The sequence below is a fragment of the Heterocephalus glaber genome, unplaced genomic scaffold (genome assembly GCF_053883595.1).
Source record: "Heterocephalus glaber isolate CG9 unplaced genomic scaffold, H.glaber_assembly_v1.0 deba00001481, whole genome shotgun sequence".
Lineage (NCBI taxonomy): Eukaryota > Metazoa > Chordata > Mammalia > Rodentia > Bathyergidae > Heterocephalus > Heterocephalus glaber.
In genome coordinates, this window is record NW_028258317.1 from 18,179,763 (window position 1) to 18,189,255 (window position 9,493).

Below are 9,493 nucleotides of genomic sequence, written 5' to 3' on the forward strand. Positions count from 1 at the left end.
GGGAGGGGGAAGAATCAGGCAGGCTCGAAGCATGGGAAGCTGCCTGGGATATAGGCACTGAAGTACCCACCTCTGAGCAGAGCTTCCTGTCCCCTCCTCCTCAACTATGGCTAAATTGTAGGGATCAGAGGAGAGGAGGGAGGCCAAGAATTTATAAAACATTTGTAAAACCCAGGGTCTTATGGTGTAGGAGGGTAGAAGGAACACAGGCAAAGCTAAGATTTCCTGTCCAAACATCCTAGACTTTTCTCTTTTCCCTTTGTGATAAGTACAAGTTCATGCCCACTGCCAGATTTTATAGAGAATGGAGCTACCACAATAGTTATATATCCTTCCCTTGCTAGGTTACCAGCAGCCACACAGATCCTTGGGGGGGGGTCTGTGACACTGAGGGGCCAGCTCTGGAGCATTCTACCTGTCTATCTGCCTACTTTCTATCCCCAAAGGCAGAACAGGCATAAACCTTGGACCCCCTCTGCAATGCTCATTCCTTAGGCTTGCCATTCTGCAACCACTGGTTACAATTCAAAGATGCCTAGCATACAGAGCCCATTTTAAGGATTGATCATCAACTTCACAGGGAGAATATTGATGATTCCAGCCCCTTCCAACTGACTGAGGCAGGGTAGACCAGCACCCTAGGTCTTGTAGGAGAGGAGGGTATTTTACAGGGGTAGCAAGGCTACATAAGGACTCTGGACAACCCAAGACCCACCCAGCCCAGGGGTAGAAGCAGAGAGGAGGGTAGCAAGGAAAACTGAAAAAGTTGCACATTCTAGACAACACACAGAATGTATGTTCTCCCACCTTCCTTATCATCTGTAGCAGCAAGTGTTTTACACAGTGGATAGCACAAAACTAACTGGCCACCTGCTAATTTGTCATTACTTATCTTCTACCATACCCAGCCAACCTTTCAGGTTCTCCCAGGAGACAATCTTTAGGATTCATGTGGGATTGGAGAAGCCCTCATTAAAATGCTTTTTGTCCAGTGGCTGAAGCCTTAAAGTCTCCCTTGGTTTGGCCAGTTGGTTCTCTGGATCTTGTGGTGACAAGACCTGCCTGGCACTAGGAGAAACAGCGAGAGAAGGCCCATCTCAAGAAGCACCTACTCTAAACTTAATCCAGAACTTAGAAAGACCTTTCCTAACAAGTATATAGGAAGGGCCTAAGAAGCAGAGCAACTAGTATGAGCGATTGGAGAGGAGGTTCTATATGTTTAAGGAAATTGTGATGGGATTTCTGGAGGAGCCTGGATCATAAAGGACTTTGAAGACAGACATTCAATTGTGTGTAAGTGGGGTCAAGATCTTCCACTCTTCTGCCCACATTAGCATCTTTGTCCTATGGTGGATGGCTCTGCCCTCCTTCCCTAAATGTCCAGCCTGCTGCCAGGGGCAAATGCTCCCTCAAGCCCAGTGGGCAGGTAGGGAGGCTTGCTTCAGGGCTGAGAGCAGCCCCATGCTCACTTGCTAATAACTCTTGGTCTCTCTGGTTTCTCCTCTCAGGACCCAGCCGCCGCCTCCATCTCAAACGGAGACTGTGACGCCCGGGAGGGTGAGTCAGTAGCCATGAATTACAAACCATCCCCGCTCCAGGTGAAGCTGGGTGAGTGTGTCCGGGGAGTGAGGGAGATGTGGGGAGTGGACAAGGTGCTCTGGGCTGGGTCTGAGGTGAGATGGCACAAATAAAGCAACTCAGGATAGATGATTCCAAGACTCAAGCCACCAAGACATTGGCACTGCCAGACCCCATATCTCCTAGAAAGCAAAGACTGTAGCTACAGTTCTCTATAGAAATCCTGAAATTCTAGGGGGCATCTCTGAGGCCAAGAAAGCTATAGGTATGCCAAGGGATAGTTGCAGGGGTAAAAGCATGGAACCCCAGGCAGAGGACTTGGAAGTCCCATCAAATGCTCAATCAGGCTGAAAAGAAGCTTCCTTATAGGTGGGGTGTCAGTTACTATGTCTGAGGGATAGAAAGAAATGTGGGTTCCAAAGCCTAGAGGCTGAGCCCCTTTCCATTCCAGTCTCCTCCACCTGGAAGTCTCAGGGCCTGGTGGGCTTCTGTTTGGGAAGGCTGTCCCCTATTTTCTTCTTAATCTCAAATATCCCTTGCCTTTCCAGACATCTCATCACCTTTCCCTTGGGGGATTATTTCATATCCACTCCAATGTCAATTAACTGTGCAGCTGGCTCCTTTGAAGTCACCTGACTCCCAACCATCACCCACAACTCCTGCATCTGAACACTGCCCCTTTCCCTTTAGAGACCAAAGTTTTACTGACCCTAGGCTGCTGTACATTCAGAATTTTACCAAAGATATGATTTCATGAAGAGAAATTACAACACAAAGCACACAAGGAAAGAGTTTATAATCAATGCCAGTCATCTTTGTCCTTCAAACCTCCTCTGCCATCACAGCCCCCCTCCAGCTGTCTTTCTCCTCAGGGTCCAGCTGTCTAACAAATAACTGGGCCTTTCTCAGCCCTAAGAACTCCTTCCCATCTCTTCAAAAACCTTTTCCTGGGCCAGGGATTTAGCTCAGTGGTCCTGCCACCTGCCTCGCAGGTGCAAGGACCTGAGTTTGATCCCTGGTACCAAAAAAAACAAAAAAACAAAAACCTTCTCCCTCCACAGCTGCCAGTACTCCTTCCCACAGAGTTCTTGACTTTCTTTTATTTTATCTTAAATTTTTATTTATTTTTATTTTTGTGTTATTGGGGATCAAATGCACGGCTTCATGCACACTAGGGCTCTACCACTGAGCCGCATCTCCAGCCCCAGAGTCCTATTCTTTTAGTCAACTCCCCCTACCCCCAACCCCTTTGCTTTTCTCCTTTGAGGCCATATTCAGGGAGCCCTTTCCGCATATTTTCTGAACAGGAGAGACATTCTCACAGTGGAACTGTCCATCCTCCTAGGAGATCAAATTCAAATTGCAACCAGCTTTGTTTGTTAATTATTGTTTAACAGCACAAGTATTTTAATGAATATAAATTTTCTTTTCTCCCCTATCACATTCTCTTCCCCAGAGGTATCATTCCACACTTTTGCAGTTTGTGTAGTTTTATTTTATATTTTAACATAAGTAGTATATTGTACACATTTTCTGAAACTTGTTCTCTTCCCTTTCACATTTTGTCCTTTCCAATCTCAGTATATAGAGAATGACTTCATTCTTTTAAATGGTTATATAGTAGTTCATAGTTTGGTTTTTGCCAGTTTATTGTTTGCACTTTTTTTACTATTTCAAACACGGTTAACATGCTTTGAAAACAATTTTTTTCCCTCTCCTCGTTATATTATCACCAAACCTCCCCAAAATCTCTTAACTCCCAGTTGGACTAAGGAAAATCACCATTAAGAACTTTAAGGCAAATTGCACCCCCTAGAGGTTTGGAGTGGTAATGGCAGCTACCGCTTGCTGGAAAGAGACTGGCAAAGCTGGCGTGAGATCAGTATTGACCAAGAAAGTCAGAGCTTTGCATGGTCGTGGTACACCTGTAATCCCAGCGCTCTAAGAGGCTGATTGCAACTCTAAGTCCAGCCTGGGAAATTTAACAACTTAGCGAGGCCTTGTGTCAAAACAAAAACAGTAAAAAAAAAAAAAAATGCTGGGGATGTAGTTCAGTGCAAAGGCCCTGGGTTCAATCCCCAATACTGGAAGAAGAAAAAAAAACGCAAAAAGAGAGTCAGAAAAGAGATGAGAGATTCAGAGGCCTGGAGGTTATGGGACATTTAAAAGTGAATCACTTCCAATCCTTATACTCAGGAGTGCATGGGTATTTTTTGAAACAACTTCTAGCAGCCCTTTCACACAAAAGACCCTTTTCCTAGATCTGAACTTTACTTTGATATGAGTAGGAAAGAGTGGCTGGGCCTTCTCTAGAACCCAGGCAATTACTAGAGGGAATAGTTATATACCAAGCCATGGGTCATCTGATTGCCTGCCCCATGAGCCTGGTAGGCTCTGGACCCTTGGAGAACTCAGAGACTGTCAGGAACCAAGAACATCACTTAGGCAGTACAGCCAAATGGACTCCCCAGCCTCCTTCCATCTGCTCTTCCAGCTCCTTTCTGCCCCTTCTCCACAACCTTCAGTGATTCCTTTTTCCTTCTGTATTAGTCCCTAACTCTTAAGTCTGACATTCAAGGCCTTCTTGACACATGATTTGGGGCTCCAATGTTTGTGGAGTGAATAGGGATTAAATGGCTCCTTTAACAGCCTCACTTCTGTCCTTCTTCACCCCTCCATCCCACCTAAATCCACATTTATGCTCATTTCTAATACTTTGGTTGTTTTGTTTTGTTTGGTTTTGGTTTTGATTTGGTTTTCATAGTGTTTGGTATCAAACCTAGGGCTTTGTGGATGCTAGGCAAGCCACTGAGCCATAGCTCCAGCTGTGAATGTGTTCTGGCACACACTGTGTCTCCTTCCTAGATTGCACTCCTCTCTCCAGTGCAACGACGGGAAGCCTGCCCCATCCTTCTGAGATCAGCTCTTCAACAACCTTTCCTTGGAATCAAGCAAACACAGACTGCCCCACAGGGGAGCTGTGGCTTCTGCAAGGCAGGGGTCACACCTCCCACACTATCTGCTTCAAATTGTATAGGGCCAAGTAGCAGCACAACTGAGCAGTCTGTAGAGGAGCAAGGGGTTTCATAATGGAGGCTGCCCCTAGCAGTAAGGCAGTGTGGTCTTGGGGGCAGGACACAGCTTCCTTCCCATGTTCCCTGCAGAGAAGCAGCGGGAGCTGGCCCGGAAGGGCTCCCTGAAGAATGGCAGCATGGGCAGCCCTGTCAACCAACAACCCAAGAAGAACAATGTCATGGCCCGGACAAGGTAGAGGCCCTCTCTAGCCCATCTGGACTCTGCCAGATAGCACCTATCTCTGCTGGTCCTGAACCTCCCCTCTTCCCTCCCTCCATAGGTGGGATCTAAGTGGAGAGGGAGGGAGGAAAGGAGGAAAACAGGGAGATCGTGGGGTTGGGTCCAGCCCAGTCCCTTGCCAGGTTTGTGTACTCCAGTTCCCATCTCAACTCCAAAAATTCTTTACCCAGGCTGGTTGTCCCCAATAAAGGCTATTCCTCACTTGACCAGAGCCCAGATGAGAAGCCACTGGTAGCCCTTGACACGGACAGGTGTGTATGGGGCCCGGGGGCAGCTGGGAAAGCCATTGGAAACTTTGTGAGCACAGTGGGCTGTACAGGCCATGCTTGCTATATTGTCAGAATTGGGGTATTCCTTAGGCAGGGGCTATCCAAGGGTGAATTCCCCAGGGAATGGAATTTTACCGAAAGGAGGAGAGTGGGCAGAGAGAGACAGGGACCAGCACAGTCTCCTGCCATCCTGGGACAACTGGTCCAGTGACTGCCCCTAGTGGGCCCTGATGTCTCTGAAAAGCAGGGTAATGCCCCCTCCACACATGCACACAAAGAGTCCTACTCCTGGGGAAATACCTGGCTAGCCCTATACTGTGGGAAAACCCTACAAATCAGTGTGATTTGAGCCTAGAAAACAAGGAGGAAAGAAGGAATTGAAGGGAGTAACAGCTCTTTTTTTAAAAAAAATCAAAGGTGGCAATTCATTTGGGAAGGTGGGGCTAGGGGAATCTGTCTTCGATTATTTGCATCTGCACAGTAAGCATAGATTTTATTTAAGGGGTGCTGTTTGTTTAGAGCCTTTGGGTGGAGCATGGTACTGACTGAGCAGGGAGGCCCAGGAGCATACAAGGAGGTTTCTGTTTAATTTTCCTGAATCACTTGCTCTCTGTCCTCTTTTCCCCATGGCCAGCGATGATGACTTCGACATGTCCAGATACTCCTCTTCTGGCTACTCCTCTGCTGAGGTGAGGCCCCACCCCTTGCCACCATAGTCCACCTAAGTAGGACCAGCTCTACCAAGAAGCAGGGGTAGGGCCAATGCCAAACCATTTCCCAAGAGAGCAAGGAATGGGAACTGCTTCTCGGAGCCCTTGAGGGCAGAGTTCATGTGGGATGGGGACTGGGGTGACCTGGAAGTAATTACTGAGCTCAATTGTGGGGACCCCAGGATTAGGGCCCAGAATTATTGGAACAGGATTCTTAAATGGTTGTGAAATGCAGGTGGTAGTTATAGGAATGGACCCAAATAGTAGCTGGACCAAAGGTGAGAAATTGACCTTGGAATGGGGTTGGGTCTATAGTGGGACAGGGCTCAGGAAGATGGGCTGTAAAGGAAGAGGCCAAAGCGAGGGCAGGGTGGGAGAAGGACAGGGTGAGGCCTGGTGTTGTGGAAAGACCTGGGGTGCATGGGGAGGCAGGCAAGGGGTTGCCTGTGACAGGAACAATGGCCTTGGGTCCTGGTGGCTCCAGGGAGTGGTGCCTTTCGGAGGAAGATCCGAGCCTGACCTCCCTCTCCTTTGTTTACAGCAGATCAACCAAGATTTGAACATCCAGCTGCTGAAAGATGGCTACCGGTTAGATGAGATCCCCGACGACGAGGACCTAGACCTCATCCCTCCCAAGTCCGTGAACCCCACCTGCATGTGCTGCCAGGCCACGTCCTCCACCGCCTGCCACATTCAGTAGCGGGCACCGGGGCCACTGCGGCTTCATGGGGGAGGTGCGACTCCACTTGGGCCAGGTTGGATGGGGCAGGGGCTGACCCTTCCCTCGCTCTTCACCTGCCCCCGGGCCGTCCCCCCTATAGCTGCCAACCCTGTAACAGTCATTGCTTCCTCCTATGGTAGGACGTGTACCTCTGTGTGTTCATGGAGCCGGAGAAACCAAAACCGGGTCTCTCTCCACCCGGGGGGCTGAGGAGGGGTAGGGCTCTTTGTTCAGTTACATGAGGGACCTCACTCAGCAACCTGTCCTCTTCCCCAAGGCTACAGTCTCGGGGCTGCGGGACTGGACGTCAGGGAGGTCAACACTAATATGCAGGGAGGAGGGAATCACACAGTCAGCCAAGCCATGAATCCCCCAGCCCCAGCCTGACAAGGAAAGGGGTTTGGAGGGACAAAGGCCCAAGGCAGTGGGAGCAGGTCCTAGTATCCATGTGCCCCCTGCTAGCCCATGTACCTCCTTGTACTTTCCCCCTCATCTCCAGATGGGAAGCCTGTCAAAGAGGCTGCATGGGATATTGTCCCTAGCCCGTCAGATTACTGCCTTCCTCCTCTTTGTCCCATTCATCCCCTTCCTTGCTCTCTGGCATGGGAGAAGGTAAAGAGGCCCACCGGGGAGTGGTAAGACCTGTCCTCACTGGCCCCTAACCAACGCATCTATCTATCTCTCAGCCGCCCCTGTCCCCCACCCCCAATACTTTTGTCCATTGGTCCCAGGCTGGAAGTAGGGGGTAAGCTAGCCTTTAATGCCCCATTCCCATCTGACCCCAGCCCAAAGTCTGGGGGGGCTGGTTCCTATTAAAATTCTTCAAAGAGCAAGCTTAGGAAAATACAGTGGGCTGAGCGGTTGTGCATATATGGCAGTGAGTACTTGGCAGTGTGTGTGTGTGTGTGTGTGTGTGTGTGTGTGTGTGTCTGTGTCTGTGTCTGTGTCTGTGTCTCTTTTTTGCTGGACCTATCTCTCCAGGTTTCTCTTCCTGTCATAGATGTGTCAGATGTGACCGTGTAATCTGTTTACAATTGGGAGAGGCTGCTCAGCAGTGTAGTGGACTGAGAGTCTGGCCTGGGAGCCCAAAGCCTGTATTCTGGTCCTAATTCTGATGCTCCATAAGCTCTTCCATAAGCTACGTGCTGTCTCTGGGCTTCAGTTTTCTCAATTGAAAAATTAACAGCAGCTGAAATTATTGTTAAGGTTCTTTCATACCCAAAGGAATTTCTTCACAGGAATTTCTGCAGAGGAGTATGAGATCTCTGTGTGTCTTTGAGTGTATCTAGGGGGCTCTCTGGGGTGTGTGTTTGTGTGGAAAGGGGAAGGGGAAGTGCATGTGGATCTGTGTGGAAGAGGTTTGTGTGTCCATGTGAATTTGTGCAGAGGTGTCTACTTTGTGTGTGCAGCTGTGTGAAGTATCTGTGGGTCAGAATATTTGTTCTGTTGCTTCTGCTACTATTGCTGGTCTAGGGTCAGAGGCCAAAACAGCTGAGGATAAAGATCAAGAGGGAAGAGGTTAATAGGGCCCTCCTCTAGGCTGGACAGTTTAGAACCTGCCTCCATGTGAAGAGAAATGAAAGCACATGTAGCCTCAGATTGCTTGGACCTATGCCCACAAGTCTCCTCCCACAGAGCAAAGATGTACACTTTCCCAGTCCCCCATGCTGATAACCAACACACGCTGGTGTATCCACTGTCATGGATACCACCCACATGCTACTTTCTGGACACTAGTCCTGGGAAGTAGGAGCTGGAAGGGGGTTAGGAAGAGGGGGCAGAGGGGTAGCACCATTCCCTGATCCCCATCCAGGAGCTGCCAACTCCAAAGTGTCGGAGTGCAACTCTCTATTCCCCACACTTCCAACGCACCTTTATATCTTCTAATGCAAGGACTCTACTTAGATGATGAAAAAATGCCAAAGGGAGGCAAGGACAATAAAGGTAAATTCAGGTCCCACGAGAACCATAGTGACCCCCACCTGAGCCCCTCTCCCATCCTGGTCAGCATCCCACCACCACTGTCATCTGGACCCCAGAGCCAGGCCTCCTACTATACCATTACCCCCTGGGCTCTTTGATTCCCCTTCTAGAACTCGGGTACCTCTTCTTTTTTAGACTTCCGTGTTTTCTCTTGACTTACTGTGTGACTTTGGCCCATTGATCAATCTCTGTGGCCCTGAGGAAGCAGGAAAAAGTTCCCTTTCCACAGGACGTACTAGTTTCCTGGCAGGCAAGGGCTTCAACTAAGGCAGTACATGTATGGCGGGGAGAGACAGGAAGCTGGGAGCCAGCAGCTTCTTCATCTAGAGAGTTCATGGTTCCCTCCTTTGCATTCTAGGAGGCTGAAGGGGAAAAACCAAGGCCTTGGCTTGCTCCTGCCCCTGTCCCTTGTAGATACTGCCTTAACACTCCCCTTAACCCCCAGCTGTGGCTGCTACCCAGCCAGGTTTCTCCGTGCTCACTAATTTATTTTCAGGAAGGTGTGTGGAAGACATGAGCCGTGTATAATATTTTTTTTAACATTTCCATTGCAGTATTGACCATCATCTTTGGTTGTGTATCGTGTAACACAAATAATGATATTAAAAGGATCAAACAAGCCAGCCTCAGCTCCCTACCTGGGGGGTGGGCCAAGAGCAAGTGGACTGGGAAGCAGAGAGAACTGATCTGGATGCACAATGATACCTTACCTCCACTTGTGGGTTCACAGGGGTGCCACAGAACTGCTGTGTGACTCTAGGTGAGTCACAACCCCTAAGAACTTCTGTTCCTCTCCAAAGAAGTGAGAAGCCCAGCCTGGAAGGCTTTCAGAAACCCTCTGAACTCTTGGAAATTGGACTCTTTTGAAGGTCTAAGGCAGGAAGGGGCTGGGAGCAGAGGGAAAATTAGACCTCCTC

The 9,493-nt window shown here is 49.1% G+C and overlaps 1 protein-coding gene across 11 annotated transcripts in view; it reads left to right on the forward strand.

The window, feature by feature from the left end:
* Fam219a (family with sequence similarity 219 member A) overlaps positions 1-9,195 on the forward strand; it is a 58,243-nt gene extending 49,048 nt beyond the window's left edge. For 3 of the 11 annotated variants that reach the window (XM_087183746.1, XM_004838417.3, XM_087183750.1), the window contains 5 exons: positions 1,509-1,608; positions 4,743-4,845; positions 5,064-5,144; positions 5,797-5,851; positions 6,414-9,195. In XM_087183746.1, coding sequence (XP_087039872.1) covers positions 1,509-1,608; positions 4,743-4,845; positions 5,064-5,144; positions 5,797-5,851; positions 6,414-6,572 — 498 coding nt within the window. In that variant the 3' untranslated portion in view covers positions 6,573-9,195. The remainder of the gene's footprint in view (positions 1-1,508; positions 1,609-4,742; positions 4,846-5,063; positions 5,145-5,796; positions 5,852-6,413) is intronic. The other 8 variants (XM_004838419.3, XM_087183748.1, XM_087183751.1 and 5 more) reach the window with 3 other exon arrangements.
* The last annotated feature ends 298 nt before the right edge of the window (positions 9,196-9,493 follow it).